At 45.2% G+C, this 26,014-nt stretch overlaps 2 protein-coding genes across 5 annotated transcripts in view; both read left to right on the top strand.

The window, feature by feature from the left end:
* fat1a (FAT atypical cadherin 1a) overlaps positions 1–8,347 on the top strand; it is a 63,250-nt gene extending 54,903 nt beyond the window's left edge. The window contains exons 21-29 of one of the 3 annotated variants that reach the window (XM_068320759.1): positions 14–145; positions 265–422; positions 898–1,366; positions 2,045–2,198; positions 2,413–2,523; positions 2,607–3,247; positions 3,366–3,503; positions 5,203–5,238; positions 5,929–8,347. In XM_068320759.1, coding sequence (XP_068176860.1) covers positions 14–145; positions 265–422; positions 898–1,366; positions 2,045–2,198; positions 2,413–2,523; positions 2,607–3,247; positions 3,366–3,503; positions 5,203–5,238; positions 5,929–6,599 — 2,510 coding nt within the window. In that variant the 3' untranslated portion in view covers positions 6,600–8,347. Of the gene's footprint in view, positions 1–13; positions 146–264; positions 423–897; positions 1,367–2,044; positions 2,199–2,412; positions 2,524–2,606; positions 3,248–3,365; positions 3,504–3,735; positions 4,735–5,202; positions 5,239–5,928 lie in introns of those variants that run through there. The other 2 variants (XM_068320761.1, XM_068320762.1) reach the window with 2 other exon arrangements.
* Positions 8,348–14,323: 5,976 nt separating this feature from the next.
* mtnr1aa (melatonin receptor 1A a) overlaps positions 14,324–26,014 on the top strand; it is a 31,062-nt gene continuing 19,371 nt past the window's right edge. The window contains exon 1 of one of the 2 annotated variants that reach the window (XM_068322424.1): positions 14,324–14,797. In XM_068322424.1, the coding sequence (XP_068178525.1) occupies positions 14,614–14,797 (184 nt within the window). In that variant the 5' untranslated portion in view covers positions 14,324–14,613. The remainder of the gene's footprint in view (positions 14,798–26,014) is intronic. The other variant, XM_068322426.1, reaches the window with a different exon arrangement.

The following is a 26,014-nucleotide window of genomic DNA, read 5'->3' as shown; positions in this document are numbered from 1 at the left end:
TGTCGGCTTTCAGGTGGCAGATGCCCCTTGTTGAACAACCTGTGTGGGAACCACCCCTGTCCTGAGGGGATGGACTGCGTGGAGGATCCCAGAGACACCACCTACAGCTGCGTGTGTCCGGAGAGCAAAAACGGCAGATGCTCCGGTAAGATCGCCCCCTCTCCTTCACACGTCTACCTGTAAAACTGAAGCAACGCAGCTAAATATTTCTCGATCCAGTCCAACCTTTAGTCCCGCCTCTTAATTTCCGCTACTTCCCGCCAGACGGCAACTCGCTGACGTTTAGCGGCAGCAGCTACGTGAAGTACCACCTGATGGAGAACGAGAACAAGGAGCTGATGAAACTGTCTCTGAGGCTGCGGACCTTCTCCGGCCACGCCACCGTCATGTACGCCAAAGGAACCGACTACAGCATCCTGGAGGTGAGTTTGAACGTGTTTGTCCAGACTTATTCATTCTCTGTCTTTAAATAACCCCCATCCACACACACACACCCCCCCAACCCACTAGTGTGTTTTCTTGATTCTGTACGTCCGTATCAGACAGGCTTAATAAAGACATGACCGTCAGACCATCCAGCTTTGTGTACTTTCCATCTCCACTGAGGGGCTCAGAAGTCTGTTTTTAAATTCACATAATGGACTGTTAGAATGTGGTTGCGGCGTAAAAAAAAAAAATCACATAGAAGCCATTTTTAGTCCTGGGAGGGAAACAGAAAGCAATTTTCCACACATTCCTTTGAGTCCGCTTTGGGACGCTGAACACATGAACACGACTGATTGTTATTGCACAACTAAATGACTCCTTATGATTTATTTTCTGATGAAGTGTGTGTGAAGTGTCACACACTGATTAATGGTTGTGTACTGACGTTTATCATTTCTGGTTGTGATCTAGATCGTCAACGGCCGCCTGCAGTACAAGTTCGACTGCGGCAGCGGCCCCGGCCTCGTGTCCGTCCACAGCGCTCAGGTGAACGACGGCGAGTGGCACAGCGTCTCCTTGGAGGTGGACGGTAACTACGCTAAGCTGGTCCTGGATCGTGTGCACGCCGCCTCGGGCACGGCGCCGGGAACCCTGAGAACCCTCAACCTGGACAACAGCATCTACTTCGGCGGTCACGTACGCCAGCACGCCACCGCTCGCCACGGACGCAGCCTGCCCGTCACCAACGGGTTCCGCGGCTGCATGGAGGCCATCTCCCTGAACGGCCAGGAGTTACCCCTGAACACCAAAGCGCACCGCGCCCACGCCGTGCTGGAGGACGTGGTGGACGTGGCTCCGGGCTGCGCCGCCGCTCCCGCTGAGAGCTGCTCGAGCAACCCCTGCACCAACGGGGGCAGCTGCACCCCCCTGCCTAATGGAGGTGCATTACGTCTCCCTCAGCTCATTACACTCACTCAGACTTCCACACTTAAACTACAAGTTTGTCCTTTTTATACGCTACGATCCTGGAGTGCCTGCACATTTTCTTAGATCTTGGAGAGATTAATCGAGCTCCGAATTCCTTTTTCCTCGCTCATGATTTTCTGCTTTAATGGCGAACGAAACAGATTCCTCCGCTCACAAGTAGGTGCAGCCACTGAAAGAGGTGAACCTGGCTTCTTAATGCGAGACTGGCTGTTAGCGATAAGCATCTTTAATCACTGTTGTGCCAAAAGTGTGTCCCTGCGCGGAGCTAATTTGTGGTAAATGCTGTTTGCAAAGAATGCAAACTCCACACTTCTGCATCTGTTTCACATTAAAAACCTGCATCAGGTTCAGGGACATTAACCTCCACTGTCTCTGAAGGGGTTTGGTGTAAAACATCTGCACGATGCGTTGAGCTTCAGTAACATCAGCTTCGCTTGAAACAAGAAGAATCTGTGTGGGGGAGGGCTTTTGGATTGAGCGTTAACATTTCAGTGGCAGTGTTCTTTCCTCCAGTTTATGAATTTTTTTTCCAACACCATCAACAATTTTTTTCTCCTGTTTCAGAGTTTACTTCGGTTTTAAAAAGTCTCCATGAAGCATCTTTAACTTCTTACGTCTTGTGATTCCACAGGCTACTTCTGTAAGTGTCCTTCCTCTTTCATGGGTACCCACTGTGAGATCGGCATAAGCCCCTGTGCCTCCAACCCCTGCCTGTACGGGGGCACCTGTGTCCCTCGGGCAGACGACTTCTACTGCCAGTGCAGAGGGCAGTACTCTGGACAAAGGTAATACAACTTCTCTTCAAATTAAGAGCGACGTAGCATCGATGTTAATAATGCAAAATCAATACGGCACCCTGACAAATACATTGAACCTGCATTTTTCAAATCTTTTACACCCTACTATGTCCTGCAGCCACGTAAACACACTTTCTTCACACCACAAAAACACATTTCTGACACTCGTCGAGTTTCTGAAGTAAATCTGTTTTGAGCTCAGGTGCCAGTTGGGGCCGTACTGCAGAGACAACCCGTGTAAGAACAGCGGAAAGTGCATCGACAGTCTGGATGGGCCGGTGTGCGAGTGCGAAGCGGGTTTCCAGGGAGATCGGTACGTCAAAGTTTGATTTCAAATCCTTCAAGTAGACTCGGTTAAATTATTAAATATTATTAAATTCCACGGCGCCGGTCCAGGTGCCGTAGTGACGTGGATGAGTGCATCAAGAACCCGTGCGTCAACGGAGGGCAGTGCCAGAACACCTACGGCTCCTACAAATGCAACTGCTCCGCGGGCTTCAGCGGACACATATGTGAGCTCCGAACCGAGGTCCGCAACGAATTCATCTCCACGTCCTGGAACATCGGCCTGGAGGAGGTGATCGGCATCGTGGTGTTCGTGTCCAGCATCTTCATCCTCGTCTTGCTCTTCATCATCATCCGCAAGCGGGCCTGTCGCGGCAAGTCGAAGACGGACGACGACAAACAAACCGGGGGTTCCGGCGTGCATCACTCCTTTCTTCAGAGGCCGTACTTCGACGTCAAGTTCAACAAGAACATCTACTCCGACATCCCGCCCCAGGTCCCCGTGAGGCCCATCTCCTACACTCCCAGCATTCCGAGCGATTCGAGGAACAACCTGGACAGGAATTCGTTCGAGGGCTCGGCCATCCCCGAGCATCCGGAGTTCACCACCTTCAACCCGGACTCGGTGCACGGACACCGCAAGACGGTGGCCGTGTGCAGCGTGGCGCCCAACCTTCCGCCTCCCCCGCCCTCCAACTCCGTCTCAGACAGCGACTCCATCCAGAAGCCCAACTGGGACTACGACTACGACGGTAACTTTACAGTTATAATTTAGAACCAGATTAAATTCCTTTTAATCTAGGTGCACCTCGCCTTGTAATTAATTCTCAGAGGTTTTGTGATGATTCATGTGAGTTATTTCCCTCACAGCTAAAGTGGTGGACTTGGATCCGTGCCTGACCAAGAAGCCCGTGGAGGACAGCGCGTGTCACCCCTACAACACCCGGGGCAGCATGTCTGAGGTCCAATCCCTCAGCTCGTTCCAGTCCGAGTCATGCGACGATAACGGTACGCCGCTTTTCACAACCCGACATGTGTATGACGTGTTGTTTTTTGTGTTTAAGACGAGCCTGCAGAATTGTGCGACAGTTAGCTCGATCCAGTATGCTCTCTATGCTAACCCTGTCTCTCTGCATGCTCAGAATGATCGGCCGGAGTGGAGACTCTGGGGTCACGTGATCTTTTTCTCTTTCTTTCTGTTTTTTTATTTATTTATTTATTTCCTGCTGCGACGCCTCAGCTCCCATATGGATCAAATCAGTCCACAGATCCAGAACAAGGTTTTAAATAGGGGGGGGTGGGGTCCTGCCTGTAAGTCCTCAATCAGTGCCGGTACAGACGGAAGCAATCACAACCACTCTGTTCTGTGTAATTCTCCCGGGATTATTTTTCTATATTAAAAAAAAACCCCAAAAAAACAGTGGGAGCCCCTCTTCTGCTGTAAAGGAGTTTGATGACTTACTTTTAAAAATCACTCATGAGGTCATTGATTTTGACAGATTTTATCTTTTTTTTTAATTTACCTGCATGTTTTTCTTTGTTCTTCTCTTCTGTTTGTGGTTTTTTTTTGTTTGTTTTTTAAACAAGTAGCTCCAAACTGATGTTTAAAGCAAACATCAAGGGAACATATCACCAGGGTATTCACACGTATGTTAAGTTCTGTCATTCTCTTCATATGACGCTTATCCCCGCCCCCCTCTCCTCTGTCATTATTGGGTCATCTTTTTCCACTCAAAAGTCATCAAAACCTTCATGTCGTACTTTTTCTGATAAGAACAACCTCTAAATTGAATTCCAAATCGAGGTGATTTCTACTTCCTCCTCCTTCCAGTTTGTTGTGTAAACACACACACACACACTTCCTGTGTCGAGGTTGGAAAAGTGTTGATTCTGCATCTCCGGGGGAATTTCACTGATTCTTCCATCTGTGCTGTCAGCGGCACCCCGTAGCATATCAGTATGTTGTTGTTGTTGTTGTTGTTGTTGTGTGTGATATCATGCACCCTCCCACCATTCAACCCCCCCCCCCTCACATACAAAGTCATTGTTGATGTTGATTAAAAAAAAAAAAAAAGTGTCTCTGCACACCAGCAGCTGCGTTTGTGGGAAGTGTGGCTTGTGCTGGCATCGCTTCCACATGAACTCCTTATGTGTTTCATTATTATTATTTTTCAAATTATGAAAAAAAAAAAAAAAGAAGCATTTGTACTAATGCTGGATTTCTCCCACCCACCCATTCTCTCCCCCCCTTCCTCTCACAAGCCTCCATTGTGACAGTAATCCACCTTGTCAACTCTGTTATTGACACGGTGGAAGGAGAAGGTACTCATTTACTCGCTTCCATCTGCCAGTAGTTGTGTCTTTGTGGGGGTGGGGTGGTGGTGGGGTGTCGATTCCAGAGTTGCCGTTTTCTCACACCCACAGACGTCGTCTGACCGCGACGTCTTCCTCTGATTTAAATCAGCTACACAGACGCTAAATTAAAAGTCACAAAAGTCTCAACTTTTTTAAATGGCATACCAACACGTGTGTGTGTGTGCGTGAGAAGATGGCAACACCCCCCGCCCCCCCGCCCCCGGCTGACGTTGGTTCTCATTATTCATATCTCCCTGTCCTCCATCCATTCCTGTCCTGGTGGATCGCTCTTTGCTGTCAGGTTTAAAATGACTTGTTCTCTCTCTCTCTCTTCTCCTCGCTTCATGTAAAGAGTCTTTTTTGGCTCATGATCCCAAGAACCCAAGAGGTGACTTTTTTTTTTTACATGTTTGCCTGCTGTTCCCTGGTGTTACCCTGACCCCCCCCACCCCCACCCTCCCCTCCCTGCTCCTAACTCCTAACCACTAACACCAGCCTTTAATGAGAAGAAGATTAAACCTCCTCTCTGAGGCTGGGGTGTGACACTGAGCTCTTAACGCGTCGCCGGCCTCTTAAGGAAGGTGTTAAATCTCTAAGATTATTTAGAATCCCCCAAAAGCAGCTCCCATGCATGACTTTGATGTTGTGACAGCAATAAAGAAAGCGTTATGTAATTAAAATTCCACCCCGTAACTAACAGGAAACCTCACTGACTGGATGGAAAGTTTGTGCTTGTTTGTCCGTGGTTCAGCTTTTAGCACTGGTAAGGTGGTGATGAAAGAGTTAAAAAGGTACATCGGCTCCTGCAGACGAGTGAACGGGCGTGACGGCGTGCTAGAGGTGGATTCTGCAGCTCCGCCCACCTCTCCTTCACCCATCCAGCTGTAAATGTTCCTCTTTTGTGCATTTTGGCATCAAGTCTGTGCATTAATGAACGACCCGTGTTGTTGTGACGTATCCGTGTCCCTGCATGGCGTGGAGTTTCCGTATTAACCCGATGTGTTCCCAGTCGACGTGAAGACTTGAGCCGCGTGGCGTTCCGAGCGCTAACGATCCTGTTTTTTCGGGGCTTTAACAGGATACCACTGGGACACATCTGATTGGATGCCGAGTGTTCAGCTTCCTGGAATCCAGGAGTTTCCACAGTATGAGGTTGTGGAGTCACCCGCCCCCCTGTACAGCGACCCGAGCGCCATCGACACCGACTACTACCCCGGCGGCTTCGACATCGAGAGCGACTTCCCTCCTCCGCCGGAGGACTTCCCTGCCAACGACGACCTCCCGCCACCGCCTTTCCCAGAGTACAGCGACACGCTGAGGCCCCCGGGTAGAGATTTGGACCCGGCTACCACCAGTCTGGGGGGCTCGCCGGCGGTCCGCCAGCGCCCGGCACTGCCCCACCTCTACAGCCTTAACCAGTACCTGCCCCAGCACTCCTACGCAAGTGACACGGGTGAGGCCGAGGGTCAGGGAGCGACATCCACCTCCGCCACCACCACCCCGGCCTCCACCTTAGGCGGCGGCGGCTACAGGAAGGGCTACCCTTTAGGCTGTAGTCGGGACTTTGACTCTTCCGCTCTGGACAACATCTCCATGTCTCTGTACACGTCCACAGCCTCCTGCTCGGACATGTCGGCGTGCTGCGAGGAGTCCGAGGTGATGATAAGCGACTACGAGAGCGGCGACGAAGGCCACTTTGAGCGTCTGGTCATCCCCGGGCTGGACTCCCAACAGCACACTGAAGTCTGACACTGGATCCAAACAAAAGTGCCTGAACCCACAGCTGTACCTTCTGTTAGCCCTTCACACACACACACACACACACACACACACACACACACACACACACACACACACACACACACACACACACACACACACACACACACACACACAGGGTGTTGTCAGATTGGTTTCGGATTGCATCACGTAGCTCAAAATAAACAGGCTTCACCCAGGTCTAATCAAGTCTAAATGAAGATGTTTGATCTCTGATCTAAAACCGCCCCCATGTGAATATGGAGGTGTCGCCATGGGATACCATCATCTCAGTCCTCTCACCTTCCTTCTTTATGTTTCTTTGCCTTAGAGCTGGTTATCATGAGCAGACGTAATTGTTTTTTTAAAATTACACACCCAGTTTCCACAACTTTGATCAACCCGTGACATCATTGTTATTCCTTCTTCGGGGGGAGGGGCAGGGGGTGATGAGTTGATGATGATGGGTTCCCCATCATCGCCGCCCACACACAGCATAACGTACAAACACACACTCACAGGCTGGAGTTGGATTGTCTTTGTCGACATTACAGCGTAATTCTGTGGCTTTTTGATCCAGTTCCATTGAGTTCCTTCTTTCCTCCTCGTGTGTGTTTGGTACTGTGTGTGTGTGTGTGTGCGTGCATAAGTGCATGTGGTGTGTGTGAGAGTGTGAGTTAGACTGGCATTGTAAACTGCCATCATGTAGACTTCTGTTGCGTTGTAGCACAGCGTGCTAACACTTGAATTGTTGTCGTCTTGTTGTCGTGGTGACACGCCTGTACTGTTGTTATTGATGACGTTTGTTCTGTTGATTTTATCATTTGGGTGGATGTTTTTGAAGCTGGAAATTTCAAACTAATCTGGCAGCACACACACACACACACACACACACACACACACACACACACACACACACACACAGACAGAGGATGAACTGCGTCGGAGCAGCAGGTTGTTGGGACGGTTGTGAGGGCCAATCTGCTGACATCTCACGGAGCCGTACGTGAGACTGTAGCACGTCGACCCCTCCCCCCGTGAGTCGGCCGTGTTGCGTTCATTGACTTGTCATCACACACGGAAAACGGACCGTCTCAAATCATGAACATTTCAGGTGTACAACCAGAAGAATTATGGAATCAAGAAAAACAAACACACACATATTTCACCACAATATCTTCGTTTCTATAAATAAAACCACGTAAAACGTTTTTATACAAGTCCTCATTTTCATTGTAAATTTAACTGTACAGTTTTGATTTCAAAGTTTACTAGGTTTTGTAGATATTTGATGCTTTTATTTTCGACAGAAGTAAATGGTGTGACATTATCAGCCTTACTGTGCTTACATTCACGAAACAAGCAGAAAAAAAAAAAAGAAAAAGAGAAAAGAAGAGAAGAAGAGCGTGCTCTTCTGAAACATTGTACTCGTAAAAGTTTTATCGTCTCCTGTTCATTTCAAAAAGGGTCTTCAGTGAACGACTGCATATTCTTGTGTTGTTGTTTTTTTAATTTGTTTGTTTGTTTGTTTGTTTTTAAATTCTGACTTTGGAACCTCTTTATTTTTCCACCAAGAAAATGGGACCCAATATATTTATAGTGCAGAGTTATCCGTGGAAGCCTGACTTTTTCAGGCGTCTGCGTGTGTGTGAGCAACGCTATGGTCTTGTTAAGGTTTTTATTGAATACTGCCACAAGCTCACGCTTTCCTACTGGCAATAAATTATTCCTAAAAAATACCTCTGCTGTCTGTGCGCACTTATTTCTACCTAGTTTTTAAATTAGAGCAAGAATCTATCACTGATTAACACCCGTTGTTTTGTTCCATTATATAAATGAAAACTTTCATACTTTGTTCGTCCATTATTTTTATTATAAAATCAGAAGTTCTGCTTCAAGAGGTGTTGGCTGTTCATTTATGAGGCAGTGAGTCTGTAATGCTGCCTAATGGCCACTGGGTGGCGCCACTTTGGTGTTCATTTGGTTGAAAGAGCTGGATGGTACTTAGACAAAAATAAAGGGATAACAAATGGATAGATCAGACAGACAGACAGACAGACAGGGTGGTTCTGTTCAGGGGATCTGAGCAAAGAACAACTAAATCACCCAGAGATCAGCGGGAATGAAGACTTTCACGCAGTGATAAATTCAACGTCTCATTTTCTTCACTTTAAAGTCAAACAGCAACTTTTTAAGATTTAAAACAGGAGTTCATACACCCTAAGAAGCCAATCAGTGACGTCAAAAACATTCATAAAAAGTTCAAACTGAACTGACATTTTGAAGGAGAGATTAGTTTGTAATCCATCCCAGATCTGATTGTGGTTGATTTCTCTTTCACTAAAGATTGAAGCTCCATTTACATGATGTAATTATTAGTTATTAGTAATGTGACATTAAAAATGATATAAAAATATCAAATCAGACATTTACACACTAATGTCAAACAGTTTGGGTTTGTTTTTTTAAGAACAAAAAGTAACTTTATTAATCCCTTTGTGGGGAAACCTGTTTTTCACTTGATAGTTTATACACACACACACACACACACACACACAGACACACACACACAGACACACACACACACTGGCAAGTGCTCAGCTGAGGTGCCGCCCTAGCTCTAAGTTTGATTTCTGATTACTTATATCATTTCTTCACAGCAGCCACAAGAGTAGAAAATAATGAGAAAAAAAACATTTTAATAACAATAAATTTAAATAATACCTTTATCCAGATCAGAAGATATTTTCTTATTTTTTTTTATTTCAACTTGGAGTGAATTCAACTTTGGATCCAACGTTCTTTATTTTTTTCCTCCAAAGTTCTATTTTTTTTCTATATAACAAAGATCACTTTAGAAAACTCATTATTTTTGGAGTTCTTGGATTATTTCTCGTTTTTTCAGGAACTTCAGGAACGTTCACCAGTGAATCTGCGGATCACCTCGATCTTAAATGGAATCACACAAATCCCAAAAACATCAATACAAACGTGTAAAATGTAACGTTGGTCATTAGAGAGTAAACTTTGTTTCTCTAGGAGATGATGACCCGGAGATCGACGAGGATAAACAAAAACAACAACAAACAAATTGCAAAGAACGTCAGTTACTGTACTGTTATGTTTGTGTGTGTATGAATGTGACGTGAGTGTGTGTGTGTGTGCGTGTGTGTGTGTGTGTGTGCACGAGCACACGCGTGCACGTCTGCATTTGCGCGTGAGAGCAACGGCCAGACCACTGACCCCAATAATCCTCTTTCTACCGTCATGCACATATCTTTCCTGGGTGGAGCTCTGTTGTTGTCATGGCAACGGACCAAGTGGCAAAGGGAAGAGGAGGAGGAGGAGGATGATGATGATGATGGGGGTGGGGGCGGCGGCGGGGGGGGGGCAGATAAAAGCAAACATTACTTGTGTCTCCTCTCCTTCATTTTACTGACAACTCTCTGAAACGACCAGGAATGTGTGTGTGTGTGTGTGTGTGTGTGTGTGTGTGTGTGTGTGTGTGTGTGTGTGTGTGTGTGCAGGTCCTCTCCTGTCCTCATCACATGTGAATCTGCCCTTTCCCTCCCCCACACACACACATACACACACACACACACACACACACATATCACTTCTCTCCCACTCTGCTCCTCTTTCACCCTTCAGCTTTAAATTCCCTCCTTTACCGTAAAACTGGTAACGGCTTCTCTCCCACCTGCCCCCGTGTGATCGGTGTGACGAAACCCCGTACGGAAGGCTCTGCATCTCCCCTTCTGTCTTTCTCCTCATTTATTCAATTCCCTCCATCCCTCCAACCGCTGAGGAAGAGTAAAAGAAGAGGAGGAGGTTCTCCAGAAGACGGAGCAAATTCCATTTCTCTTATTTATTTATTTATTTTTTGCAGCTCTCGATCAGTTCGCACCCCCCTTTTCTTCCAGAGGTGTTTTATCGGCGGCGAACGCAGACAGTAGCCCACTCCTGTCTCCTGGAGTGATTGATTTATAAGCAGGCTTTCGGTTATCCGTTAAATAAAGCTCCGTGTCTTCTTGGAGGCTTGTGAAGACGCAGCGGGAGGAACAGATCGGAGGGCCAGGGGGGCCTCGGATGCCTCAGCGTGGACACAAACCGTGTAGTGGGTTTGATTTATGCACAGATTGAAGGGTTGTTGTTTTTTTTTTTTGCACAGCTTCACATCTCCAGGTGTTCTCCTGGGGACGGGATCAGAGGCGACGCATCCGCTCGCCCCGGGTTTGCACGTTCCCACGGGGAGAGCATCGGCGGCGAGGTGAACTTTTCACAAGCCGTTAATGCTGAGATGGAATTCACTTTGTGTGCAGGAAGGAGGGAAAGAACACAAAAGGCTTCCAGTCGCACAATTTGACAAATACCGTATTAGTCAGTGATGGGAAATCGATCGTGAGGATGCAGGTGAGGAGTCAGAGGCCCTTAGTCTGCTCACAGGTGTGAACGTCAGCGTGAATGTTTGTCCGTCACCGTGAGTCCAGACAACTAATGGATAGAAAATCTCTAACATGCATTTAATTATTGATACTGTTGGAAGCAATAAGCATGTTTTCCAGTCATGTGGTTTTAGCTCCCGTTGCCCCCCCCCCCCCCCAGGCCTGCTGTTAATCACAGCATGCAGGCCCACATCAGGACCTGGTGAACCTTCACAAGTAACATGACCTGAGAGAATCCACCGCACCCCGGATGTATCATCAACCTTCTTCCTTCAGGCGTAACATATTCATTGTGTACGCAGACGGGAGAGGCGTGTTTTGCGGCCATAAAAGGAATGCAAATTTTAGCTTTAAGCATGTTTGATTTATTGGGTTCGGGACTTGTTTTCGGGCAATGTCGTCTATTTGTAAAAACTACGAACGGCTCTCACAATATTTAGATAATGAAATAGAAATGCTGTGGAAACATTGGCAACACGGGATAATATTTACTCCTTGTGAAGGACTAAATATTGAACAGTGTCAATAAGACACAAATGCAACACGAACTTCTTGGAAAACATGTGGTGCGACGGTTTGTACCCTAAAGGGTTATTACCGAGCCCTTAGCACACAATAGGGGATAGCTGTGAAGTGTCAGGAGCTCCTGCTGAATAAACATTCATGACAAATGAGGTAAGTTTGCTGAGCGAAAAAGGAAATCTTTAGCGTGCAGTAATCCCTCCTTACTCCAGGACCACATGTGAAAAAACTCAATTCCGAGATATAGCGACAAACTATTTATTTTATTATTTATGGTAATTTAAAGGTTTATAAACCCTCCCCATACTGATATTAAACCACCTTCTATCTGTATTACCTTTTCCTACACTCTTATAGACTGTTTAAAGCACTTTTGTGTTTCACAGAAGTGTGCTGCGTTCCGTGAGTCAGCCGATAGATTGCGCGTACGGTATCACGTGACTACCTACTAAGAATTAGAGGTATAGTGAAGACGTGCATCTTGAATCGCGAAACAAGCGAGTGATTACTGCGTATTTAGTGATCAGTGAAGCAGGAGGCGTTCAAAAGCTTTCATCGAGACGCAGAACAGCCATGGAGGTGAGACACACTGTGTGTAAATTGTCCGTAGGTGTGAGTGTATGTGTGAGTGGTCGTCTGTCTACACATGGTGCATCAGCCAGAGTGTACCCTGCCTCGCGCCCCCCTGTCAGCTGGGATAGGCTCCAGCAACCCGGATGGATGGATGGATGGATGGATGGATGGATGAATGAAGCCCCTGCTGGACGGATGACACATCTATACCTGCACAGCTGATGTAAACCTTTCGCGTAGGTGTTAGTTCCATCAATATTAGCATGTAGCGTTAGCCTCCAGGTAAATATGACAGCATCAAGGCTCCATGGAGACGATGGACCTCAAACCAGCTCATTACAAGCCAAAGACAGAAAACATTTTGTCTTTTCAAACTTCAAACTTGTTTCAAACTGGCTGCAGTTCTTTGAGGCCTTTCAGTCGGTCGGGACACCGGAGACTAAATAATTTCTGCAATGTCAGCTTATTAAAGTTGTCAGCAACACCTGTCTGCATGACAGGTAATAAATCTTCATTACATTATTGCATCCAAAAACACTGTCTTCAAACACATCCAATAGGAGCAAAATATGAGGTCAAATAAGGTCCGTTGTGGTTATTTAAGGGCGTGACTCGACCAGTATGACGATTTAATATGTGTCAATTAAAAATGAAATTAGGCCACAGGTAGCGGTAAACACTCCTCTTCACTCTCTACAAACACAAACACACGAACGCATGTGCCATCTCTGAATTTTATTTGTTGAACAAACAAACTAAAGTGAATTATCATTATCTTTTCTCTCTCTGTCGGCGGCTTCTTACCCAACACATCCAGCTGCTCTTTTGTCAGAGGATGTGTGAACACAGATAACATGGAATCATAACACGGTTTCCTGGTTTGCAGAATAAACCTCCCTGGTCCAGTTTACTGGACAGACTCTGAATGAAGTTATACAAAGAATTTAAATATATGGTAAGATATAATAAAGTTAACAGTTTGGATGGATTTTACAGCATGTATTTATAATGTATATAAACATACATCTGCTCTATTTCATATTTTTCCCAACATTAATTTCTGACTGGTTATTAAAGTCAAATAATGAGGCGGTGCAGCAGAGAGTCAACGGATAGATTATCCTGAAAATGGTCTCACTATGTCAACACTATTCCAATGCCACAAAAAGACAGAAAACGTCAACACATCCCCAAACGAACTTTGCTGTTTGTCCGGTGTTCTTGTCCTGAATTTTTTTTTAAAAAGTCTGTAGTTACTTTTATCATTGACTTGCAAATAAGTAGAGTTCTGCAAGGCGTTTTGCAAGTGCCCCAGTTTTTAGCCACTGACCTGCAGAACAGGTTGGTAACAACTGTCAAAAGACGACAAGAAGTTTGGACAGGTACACGGATCAGGTGGTAAGTCTTGGTCAAGAGTTCTATTTTTATGATATCATCAAATTTACTGAACCAAATAAACTCACCTCTGCCAGATTTCTCTTCATAACGTCCTTTTTCTGAGATGGCTCAGTATCGGCTGCATTAGTGTGTATGTGTGCATGTGTGTGTGCGTGTGTGTGTGCGTGTGACCTATTTATTGTGAGCATCATTAACCAACAGTAGCATAATGATCGCTGTTTGTGTTGGAACCCTGACCACATGAAAAGGACCAACATCTCTGTTTTATGACTATTTGTCCCATATCATGACGTCAGTATGTATTCGGAGAGGGCGTTCAGGTAAATAGATTATAGATCATATTCTACAAAATAAATGGATTAAATTTCTGTATAAGAAACTGCGTGATAAAACTAGATAAACCTGAGGTTGTTTAATCCCTCTGGTGTTCTCAATGACATGTAGGCCTAAATAATTTAAGGGTTTAATCACCTGCGGTCTCCAGCCTGCTTGATGCTAAATGAAACTGCTTCTCCTTGTTTTTGCGTCTCCCTGAAATTAATTCTTAAAAAATAGGAAAACATGAATGATTCCTCATAAAGTTAATGAATGGGCTGCGGATTGAAAGCGAAGCCAACGACGGTAAAAGTCATGAATGAACACGGGAGAAGCGAGACGCTCCGCGCAGCGTTTTAAAGCTGCAATTCCACCCGGCGGCCACCAGGTGTCAGCATTTCTCCCCGAATATAAAAGCCGCTCCTCTCCTGGACCGTTTCATCACACGCTGGGGAGGCTTGAAGTTGCAGCTTCATGTCACACATGCGTACCGACAAAGTGAATGCCTTTTTTTTCGCTGAATGGCATACGGCAGTAGAACTGACACCGAGGAGACCGGGGAGGGGCAGACTGAGCGTAGTAAAGTCCACACCAGGGGTAGAAGGAAGGAGGAGAAGCGAGGATGAGGATGAGAGCCGCGGGAGCCTCCAGGATCCCATCACCGGCGTCTCGACAACCGAGACTTTAAAGGACGCATAAAGAGTCGCGGCGCGTTGCTTTTGGGTGCTGAGAAAGTTCCGCGACTTTATACAATGGTTATAAATGGGTCCCACTTGAACAGCTCCACGCCAGACCCCACAGACACCAGCCTGAACCGCCCGCCGTGGGTGACCACAACTTTGGGGTGCTTCCTCATCTTCACTATCGTGGTTGACATCCTGGGCAACCTCTTGGTCATCTTCTCGGTGTATCGGAACAAGAAGCTCCGGAACGCAGGTGAGTTTCACAGTCGTGCGTAAAACGGAGCGTCGCGCACGGGATTAAACAGTTTAATCCCAGCTGCGTGGACAAAAATGAAGAACTCGTCACGTTTTTTTGGGGTTTTTTTTTTTGTTTTTTGTGAAGTGTCAACAGTGTCCTTCAAGTCAGGAACAAAATTCAGTTTTGTGAATGAAAAATGCGGGGTTTTTTTTTTTTAGGAGGTGCGACGATGTGACGAATGATGGAAAGATTTAATTGTTCTGGTTTTTGCGCGCACTTGTCCGTGTTTTTCCCAGCTGGTCGTGAGAAATCCGAGCGACCATTGAAATTCCAGAGCTCGTCGGTATTCAGCGGAGCTTAATACCTCTTTTAATTGGACGGATCTGTCCACACACACACACACACACACACAAACACACACACAGTTTGCTGTTGTCTTTCCTTTTCATTATCATTATTTAAAATAAAAAAAGACGCTCAGACGTAAGCGCAGCCTACCGTCCTCCTCCACAGCCCGGTGATTGGAATCGACAGTACCGTAGCCTACTTTTGAAGCAGACATAATTTCACTGACCTACACCAGTGAAGCGGGCAGTGGAGGGCAAAAGCAAACCACTGAGGGGGCGGGGGTGGGTGGGGGGGGGCGCTGTCTGTTATTGACGGTTCGGAAGCCACGGGGAAAGCCCGGCGCACATCCGACCACTACTTACACTAATGTTTCCTTGGCTGCCCCAACTTAATTTAATATGATAATAGCCTTACTCCAGCAGGTCGATAATGAAACTTGTGCAGAGGCTGCGTTTTTTTTTTAAAAAAAAAAAAAAACAAACCACGCACATCACTTCCCGTGAATTTCATTACGGTATGGGCTGTGGATGAAATTGTGCGCACCCATGATTTCTCGACGCGGCGCTTGTTGGTGGAGGTGGTAAAACGCTCATAACGTAATAGTGGGTGACACACACACACACACACACACACACACACACACACACACACACACACACACACACACACACACACACACACACACACACACACACACACACTGGCATATCATTGCTGTCATCATTTGGGGGCGGCAGGAGGGTGATTTGCTAAATAGACTCCTGACATTAACCATTTCACTGACCGCAGAAATGTTAAGGGGGGGGGGGGGTCAGAATAGCTTTCCATCATCTGAACAGAGAAAGGAGAGACCCCCCACCACCACCACCCCTTCCCAAACGAGGACTATGAAGCATTAACTGGGCTTTAAAGGGGCGTGATTACCTCTGGTTGAGATTTATATACTGATAAATAACATTTATTAGAGCGCGCAACTCTGTTCGAGCTGCGCCCTGGATTGAATTATTTTTCACAAGGCTGCCCCCAAACGCAGCTGTTGCCACACTGATCTTGAAATAGAATTTTGTCCCTGACGGTGAAACTGTGTTATTTTTGTTAAGTTATGGTATTGCATATAAATTGTAGAGCAAAGAATGGGACATAGAGGAGAGATAAAGTTAGGAAAGCACATCTTTTGAAGTTGTTCCCTCACTTGTGGCTAATCACATGTAAGGAGGTCATGAATGGAACAGCAGCAGGAGGAGGAATCTAATCAGGCATGGGTGAATTCTATTATCTGCACGTCAAACACATCGTCACTTTTCTAAAATAGAGTTTATTCTGAGGTGGAACTTTCGAGCGATGACGTTTGTTTCTTCTCAGAATGCAGACAGTAGCGGATGGAAACACCATCAGCTCCTGTTCCCAACCTCTGACTGCTGAGAAATCCAGAATGGACACTGGTGACGCGTTTCCACGAGTTCATGCCTCTCGACTGCTTTTACCACTTTCCGTTTTGGAGACGCGCATGACTCATTTAAAGGCTTTCAAAAAGCAATTGGCGAATGATGTGCAAATTGACAGACTTATTGATTGATTTGGAAACTTTTCCCATCTCGCTTTCATCATTGTTTGAATTTTATTTATTTATTTACTTACTTACTTATTTATCTGGCTGTTTTCTGAGGAAAATTTCATGCAGATGATTGTGGCCACACATTTTTATTGACTTGAGTCTAAACTTTCAAGAGTTCCTTTCAAAAGTCCCCCTCCTCCTCCAAACCTCTCACTCCCACCGAGACACAAGTGAACGGTTGGAGTTTTCTTGCCATTAACTAAACTGTTCGAGATTACGCAGCAGTCTGTCAGCAAGAGTATAAATTCAATGATGAGTAATGAATTGCGCTCAGTGGAGATGCTGGCGGCCGATGTGGCTCCATTCTGCAGGCGGGGACCGGACCTGCTTGTCATTTTGCATGGCCAAAAAAACGTCCAGCGTGGGTTCGAACCCGCAGCCAACAGGGGCTGGATTCAGAATCTGTGCTGCGAGCGGAGCTCGGTGCCAAGAAACCATCTTAAAAGTACCTGTTCTGTTACAGATAAGGAATTTTTCCAATTCACGCTAAAGAAACATTAAAAAAAAAAAAAAAAAAAAAAGATGCAAAGAAGGAATTTTTTTAGTGGCTGACAGTTTCGCGCTCAAGGAAACACAACCCCAGATGTTTTGAACCCACACACATCAGAAGCTGTTAATTTGCAGTGTAATGCTTTTTTTAAAAAAAATTTGGTTGCAGGTGCAATCATTTTGCGTCAAAAGATGGTAAGAAAAAGCAACTTATTTCCCCTTTTAAGCCTGATGCGCAGGCATCCGCGCTCCGGTCGGTTTGAGTTGGTGAATGAAAACAAAGGAGACGTCACGTTTTTGCAGCAGGAGGTTTAAACTGTGATTCAGCTTCCAGGGACAGACTGATAACACAAAGTGCTGATTTTTGAGTGTTTTTTTTTCTTTCTTTCCTTTTTGCTGTGTTTGCAGAATAAACCAAAAAAGGAGCACCACGATATTAAGGAGGGCTGTTGCTGTTTTTTTTTCCAGTGTGACATAGTTTATCCCATTCATCCATCTGTGAGCTGGCTGTTTGCCGACTGGATTCTATTTCTGATGGTTCATTACATCTCTTGTATCTGTTACAGAATTATTGCTCGTGTGCGTAATGAATAGTTTAGCCGGTAATGCAGAATTATGTTGCAAATTTGCATGTGTCTGCAATTAAAATGAACGTTTTAGGTTTTTCCTAAATATCCAATATCGGCTTTTGTTTGGAGATTCCCAAACGGAAATTGATTCAGCCGCGTTGAGCTTAATAGAGATATGAGTGTGGAAAGAAAACAAATCCCTTGCTGTGGATGCTGCGCAGTTTGTGTTGATTTCACAGCATCCGGTTTCATTTTCATCATGAGGGAAGCCGTATATAGGGTTGTATATATCTGTGTCCAGAGTGCAGGAGTGTGATTAAAGCAGGTTTCTGGTTGATTCTGCTCACCATGGAGAGAATGCATGGAAGTCACACCTTGTGTGCCATTAAAAAGTTTGCTGCTCCTTTTGGATTTTCTTCAGCTAAAGTCCTGTCACCTACTTATTCATTCTCAAGCAACACAAGTTCATTTCGCGCTTTTCTCTGGGACCATCTGTGCAGGCACATGCTTGGACGCCTGTTTTTAATACTTACTGCACTACCAGACATTCTTCGCTCCCCACACGGCCAAAGAGTGCTGCAAAAGCCTTCCTTTGCAAAGTCTAGACCGCATGTGTCAAACACAAGGCCCCTGGGGGGCCAGATGTGGCCCGCCACATCAATTTATGTGGCCCGCAAGATCATAAAGGTCAGAGTGATGAAACATAAATATGACAAAGTGTGCTCTGACTAAAATTATTATTCCCACAATGCAGTAATAAAGCCTATTTTAACTTTGACAAACACGTTTATGAGCAAAGTTAATGTTCTAACTTGTGTTCACTTGGATAGTTTAATCCTTGATTGATGGATTATGGTGGATTATGATGGATTAACCTGACAAATTAAAAGGATTTATGTCATAACAGAGAAACAAACATATTTTTTCTGTGTAACTGTAATGTTTGTAACTTGAATAACTAATAAATGTATTTGTTATTTACATTACATCAGTTACATTACACTGACTTACTGACTTACATTTAGTTACATTCATAAATTACATCTGGCCCTTTGAGGACAGCCCGTTATGCTGATGTGGCCCTCGGTGAAAATGAGTGTGACCCCCCTAGAAGAAGAATTCAGCAAAACGGAGATGAGACACGTGGCTTTCAGAGATGCCGCTGCGTCAAACGTCCTCCGACACCGGTGTCGATATCAAGTATCTGGATCATGTGTTCCCACCTCTGATGACAAAGCGTCTCTCTGTAACCCCACGACGCCCCCCCACCGTGGCTCCCGCCGCCAAGGTTTCACCCATAACCACTACAGAGAGCGATGAGTGCGGTTCATTCAAAGTTCAGCTGGCTTAGCCGCAATCAATCATATCCTTTGTTTGCACGCATTCGTAGTGTTTCTTCAATCTGAGGTGGATTCTTTATTCAGAAGAACGCAAATGTTTGTTTTCCAGTCAATTAATATTGACAGTTTTGCATATGATGACAAAAAAAAAAAAACCCAGCCCATTAATAAACACCATAGGGATCAAGTGAGGTGGCGGTGAAGCACTACCATGCTCCGGAGATGCTTCGGATCATTTCTGAATATTGGGGTGGCGTCCAGACTTGACTTCGTCACAACAACCGCAATGATATTTTCTTTTGGATTCCCTGATGCGTGATGGGTTCCATCGATAGAAGATGCAGGCTTCCGGCATTCGAAGAAGCTAAAGCGGCCCCAGAGAGCGCCAGCGAGCCGCCGCCATACTTCTGGGAACACAAACCCACATGAATCCGTTGAGCTTGTTCTTCTGGGTCAGCAGCGGTGAATGATGACGTAACATCAAATGATGATGTAACATCATTTCGTGGACGCAAAGTTTTGAAAGGAGCCCACCGTAACTGAAAAGGTCACGGCACCGGGGGAGCGTGCCTCTACGCTGAAGATGACATAAAGATGTTTCTACGGAGTCTCGTTTCCGAGATGTACGCGATCTTCTCGACAAAAAAAAAAAAAACACAACCTCAGAAGAGTCGTACATTTTGTGCTTTTCATAATGATCGAGACTTTGCTTTTGGATTTGCGGCGTGTGTACCCCTCCAGTTCCTCATATGACGACTTACACAAGATAATGCAAGCATTACTATAATAAGACGGCTTTAATTAAGGCTCACGTCCTCTTCTAATAGATATGCGGGGACATGGAAGGCCGAGCTGCTCGCTACAGTCGGTTTGTCGGTTTCTGCGGTGATTGTCGTGATAGGCATCAGAGGAGCGCAGCGCGGCGGAGCAGATTAATAGTATCAGAAGTGAAAGAAAAGGCCTCGGTGCGGGGGTGGGGGGGGGTACACAGACTAATTGGGGACCCACAACATTCAGCAGGTCATGACTTTGCAATTAATTTATAGTTTGCCCGAGCTGAATAAATGAACATCGAGTGGGAGAGGATAAGGATCGTCTTATTTTACTCATGAGGCACTTAACTCCCAGCTATAGATTAGTTAATGCCCCTGCTGTCAGCTAGGACACGGCATAAAGGAGCTCTTATTAGTGTGTGTGTGTGTGTGTGTGTGTGTGTGCGCCCCCCCCCCCCAGGGCTGCTTTGCACCTGATAACTTGAAGTCAGCAATTAACCGTTCCTTTCCTGCGTGTCCTGAAACACCAACGTTTCCGTTTCATTTCACTTACATGTTTCCTTTGCACTGATGGCAAAAGCTTGAAAATCAGACTTTAACCCTTACAGCCCCGACCTGTTTCGGCTGTTTTTTGTTTTTTTTTGGTACTTTTGATATTTGTCTGTATATACCACATTAAAAATGATTTAACATACCCATGCTTGGTATGTTTATCTTCAGCACAACTTCAGCTATATGAAGAGATAGTTTTTATTTCCCTATAATTCGTTTTATTGACATATTCGGGCAAAATAGACACACACAGTCACCTTCGGAAATGGAAAAATTGTATTTTATTGCGCATAAAAACCAAAAACATGCTCATCGAATTGATTTTGAGCTCCAAAAAGTTTGCCATAGGCTTCTAACATAATTACATACAGTTTGTGTCACTTTTACCACTCGTCAAATGAGTTTTTCAAAATAAGACTATGCGCACAATTTGCTCATAAAAATGTGTGAACGGTTAGATTAGATCAAATGTAAACGATCATGTCTCCGGTTTTCCTGGGAAACATCATGTGATCTGATCACGCCAGCGTGATCATACAGGGCTGTAAGGGTTAAATCACACGCAGATCTAATTGGCAACATACAAACATGCATGGCGTGGCTGCAGGGGGGGCGGGAAATCGCTCGCGTGATCTTATCGTTGTTTGCGTTACGGATATCGTCCGTCTGGTCCGCCGCCGCCTTTTACCGTTAGACTCAGCAAGAAGCAGAGGCAGATAAAGACGTGCTTCATGGTGGAGATAAAGATCAGCACTAACGAACGGCGTCACAGGATTCTGTCTTCATTCTGAGAAAGACGGAATCACCGCTTCAGTCGGGTTTGTTTTCCTCGGTCATGATTTGGTGACGTGGAACAAAAGAGGGTTTTGTAAAAATCTAAATTCTTTGTGAAATCACATTTAACTACCCAGACTTTACATTGTGTTGAAGGCCAACCAGTTTGGGGGGGTGGGGGGTGGGTGGGTGGTGGGTTAGGGGTGAATGCGACTTACCTTTAGTAGGAAACCTGTGCTTTGGAGGATGTATGAAGCCACTCCGTTCTGTCATGGATGGATCAGAAGCTGATTTGTGACTCTTGGTTCGCAGCCCGTAAGCACACCCCCCCCCCGACTTGTTCCTTGAAGGAGTTGAGTATGGAAGCTGAATTTCAATGAAACAACTTGAGCTGCTGCTCGTCCAATCATATGCTTTTAACGTGCGATCTTCCGTGACCTCTGCCAGCTCGACTATTTCCGACCAGTCACCAACAGGAGAGACCGTGATGGATCCCCAGCTGGGGATAAAACCATCCTGGTTGACTTTTCTTTGTCTTGCAGATGCATTGTGGGTAGTTTACAAGTCGTGTCAGGTCGTACATCAGCTGATCAGTCATGAGTTGATGTTTTTTTTTGGGGGGGGGGGGTTTCGTGGTGGTTGGTTGGTTTTTGCTGTGATGGAAAAAGGGCCCGGGTGACGTCAGAGTCTGCTTCATGAGCGTTTTTGTTTTGCCAGCGCTGAACAAACTGTCATTTGGAATAAGAAAAAAAGAAAAACAACACCTAGCATCACAAAGAACATGATTCCTACCTGAATGCATGAATTATAAGTAGGTGAACAAGACAGCGTCATTCCCCTTGATATACTTAGTCGACAAAGAATCCAAAATATCGTCTCGGGATTTTTTTTTTTTTGTTCATCAAATCATTATTACACATCATTATTAATAACTGCTGTCATGTGAAAAGTGCTATGCAAAAAAACAAAAACAGGTAACTGCATCTGATGGTGCCGTTTCAGTCCTGGCAGAGATCGCCTCGTCCTCCCCCGGGGGTCGTCTGAGGAAAAAAAACAAAAAACCCCGGCAAATCCTCCTTTGACTTAATCTACTCTTCACCAGGTAGCTCATTTGTAGATGATTTCGAGATGTTCTGCAAGATTACGTGCAGACAAAAGGAAGCGGGTAAAGCATTCTGCATTTGATTTGCATCCTTTACGATAACAATGCAGGTTGTACTTTTTATTTTTTGTTGAGAAAACACCTTTCTGTTTCTTTACCTTTATCTGGTTTACATTACATCCACTTTCCTCTCTCATCTCAGGTTGTGTTTGTACTCCTCTTCATCGTTTCCTCCTCCTCCTCACACGCTTACTCACCCTCGCACACATGCACTCCGTTTCTTCTTTATTTTCACTTAAATTTGACCTTCCTGGGGCGTCATATTCCATGACGCCCTTGTCTGTTTGCATCACTCTGATCTAAACACCCCCACCGTCCTCTCAGGATGTTGCTTTGTCAGACCACATACCTGTAGAGGGAACACGCTGCCAATAGCGCTTTGCGTCAACTCATCCCGGCCGTCAGACGGCCATCGCACAAAACCTGGATTCTAGATTGTTGAATGGTCAAGAAGGAAACATGACATGACGCCAGCGATTCTTCTGAGCGTCGAGCAACGACACCCCCGACACGGCCGAATTTAACAAGAACAGGCGTCTGGCATCTGGTCTTGTCCTTTGCGACCCCAGCCCCCCCTCCCTTCAACCCAACCCCCCACCCCCCCACACATCTACACGTTTCCTCTCTCTTGCTCTCATTCTGTCGGTCTGTCGCTTTCCCTCCCTCGCAGAAGAGAATGCGCTTTCACTTCAACAGAACGATATAACCAGTATATAAATACTTCTATGTACACAACGGCAGCCGAGCGCTATTCCATCCCCCCCCCTCCCCTCCCCTCCCGCTCCAGCTACCATCCCTTTTCCTCTTCCCATGCTTCCCCTCCCGCTGCTATTTTTAATCATTTACAATATTATACAGTGAAAACTTCTTTCTGCTTGATCGGAGCTCGGGATGACGCACATAGGAAGCTTAAGGCAGCGAGATCAAGTAAACCCTAATGCTCATCCGAGGGGAACTGTGCAGAACACAGGCGTACTGTAGAGCGCCTACTGTACAACTACTTGATTACATGTATGTAGGAGAGGCGGGAGGAGTTGGTGGGTTTAGATCAGCCTGGTTGCCACATGGAATCCCAGTGAAGACAATAGGGTGAGGGGAGGAGAGAGGAGGCTCTCCTCTGTGCTCAAGGTGCCCTTGACTGAAGCACTTTGTCCACCATTGCTTCTCAGCGGCCAACAGTGGAAGGCTGTGGTCAGACTCAGCAGCTTCCAGCTGTGAATGCGTCAGATTGCATGAATGTTAAAGAAAAGAGGGAAAGAAAAAAAAAAAAAAGAAAAGAAAAGAAAGAAAGAGAGAAAGAAAGAGAGAAAACCATCCCGGGACGCCGGTTCTCCTCCTCAGACAAACACACAAACATGACCTCGACGTCTTTCCCTTATCTTGATCGTCCTTTTTGTTTTTTTTTGTTTGTTATCCAATCATTAATGGGTGGAAAAACAAGACGCTGCTCGGGCAGCGCGCTAACAAGCAAACAACTCAATTAGAAAGCTTGGTCGCACACTCTATCTAAGCCAAAGGGGTGGTGGTGGTGGTGGTGGGGGGGGGTTTCAGTGGAATGGCGTGCAGTGACGATTATTATGTTAGACACATGAATGCCATTTGATGCGAGCCTATGAATATTGCTCCATTCAGCCTCAGCACACCATTGAGTCTGGATTCAGACAGCAGCGTTCTGCTTAAACACTCCACAGGACTGCACCCTTTATAAAAATAGCTATTTCACTTCAAAGAAGGGATGTGAAGATGTGGCATTCTAATTTTATTTCCAATTTTAGACAGATATATGTTGTCTTAAAATTAGTAACAAAGGGCTCAAACAGAGCTTGAAATAGCCAGGTGGTTTGGGGGGTTTTTTTTCCTCGCTTTTTTGAATGTTGTTTCCTAATTCTGGAGCTGAGGTGTCAGAATTTAAGCAAGTACAGGTTCTGTTAGAATATTAAAATAGCATGATAAAAAAGAAAAGAAGTGACTCTGGCCACTTCAATCCATATTTTATGAGACATTCATAGCGACATGTCGGTTCCTCCAGGAGGAACAGGAGTGGATTCCTCCCTTTTTCACTCGGAAACACCTGTGAAATTTTTATTTTTCAAAACGACCAGCATGGAGAAAACTTCTGTGTTAGATCTGTTGTTGAATGGAGTGAAACGAAGCGTGAAAGTTTATCACAAACTGACTCACGTACACACACACGCACACACACACACACACACACACACACACACACACATGTTGGAGGATGTAATGTCTGCGAGAGATTAAGCAATCTTTGGCAATATCTTAATGAAATAATTTGCAATTTCCAAAGGAACTGTAATTTTTTTCAAAGCCCCCGAAAACTATTAAGTCATAATTTCCTTATCATCTTAACATTTTCCTTTTCATAATGGTGCTTACAGCTTTTATTGCAGAAGCTTTCCTGCTGAGATTCAATAAACTAAGTTGTATAATGTCCTGAAACATGAAATACCAAAGATATTACTTTTATATGAGTGAGATTAGGTTTATTGCAGCCGTTCTGATATATTTTGCTAATCGTGACTGATGTGACATTAACTTATAACTGGGTCTGCAAGTCCCTGTAGGCCAGGGGTCTCAAACTCATTTTCCCTGAGGGCCACATCAGCATTTCAAAGGGCCAGATGTAACTAATAAATGTAACTATATGTAACTCAATGTAATGTAAAATCAATGTAACTACTCCTTATTATGTTGAATGACTCTAAATTTATTACTTATTCAAGTTACAAACATTACAGTTACACAAAAAAACAGTTTGTTTCTCTGTTCTAACATAAATCCTTCTAATTTGTCAGGTTATTAAACCCACAAAACTCCATCAATCAAGGATCAAACTATCCAAGTCAATCAAGAAAAACAAGGTCAAACACAGTTAGCACATGACCTTTTTTGAAATTGTTTTTGTCAGAGTTAAAATGGGCTTAATTGTTGCATTGTGGGAAATGTAGTTTTTGATCAAAGCACACTTTTGACCTATTTATTTTTAGACTCTGATCTTTTATGGTCTTGCGGGCCACATACAATGATGTGGCGGGCCACATTTGGCCCCCGGGCCTTGAGTTTGACACATGTGCTTTGGGATCGTGGGTTTTCAGCCGCGTTGAGCGGGACCAGCCTTTGGTAAACAGGGAATCCACAGCTTCATAGCCATGAATGCTTTTATCCTGAGACTAAATGAACCTGGAAAACATCGCAGGCCAGACGGGAGGGAGCGCTTTTACAGTAATGCCACTCCAGATTTGCTCACTCTGGTCTGTGACACTACCAGCAGCCCCCGCCTTTCCCTTCAAATCTCAAATCTAACTAAACAAACAAAACCCAGACAGATCAACAGAAAAATGAAATCAGTCAGATGACTCACAACCACTTCTTGAACTCCTTTAATCGATGCTTGGGTGGCGCTGATGCCGGAAGCGCCGGCGGCGGAAGCGTCGATGGGGAGAGAGAGAGATGGGAAATCTTTGCAGGTTAAATCGGATTAAATCGACTTCTGAATTGTGAACGTGTGCCTGGTGACGAGGACGAGGGGATCGCGTGTGAACGGCAGCTCACGGGCTTCCGTCTGCCTTAAAAGGGAACTGGTCGACTT

Source organism: Antennarius striatus, chromosome 8, assembly GCF_040054535.1.
Source record: "Antennarius striatus isolate MH-2024 chromosome 8, ASM4005453v1, whole genome shotgun sequence".
NCBI classification, from domain to species: Eukaryota; Metazoa; Chordata; class Actinopteri; order Lophiiformes; family Antennariidae; genus Antennarius; species Antennarius striatus.
Note: the sequence above shows the minus strand (reverse complement) of the source record. Positions and strands in the feature narration are given on the sequence as shown.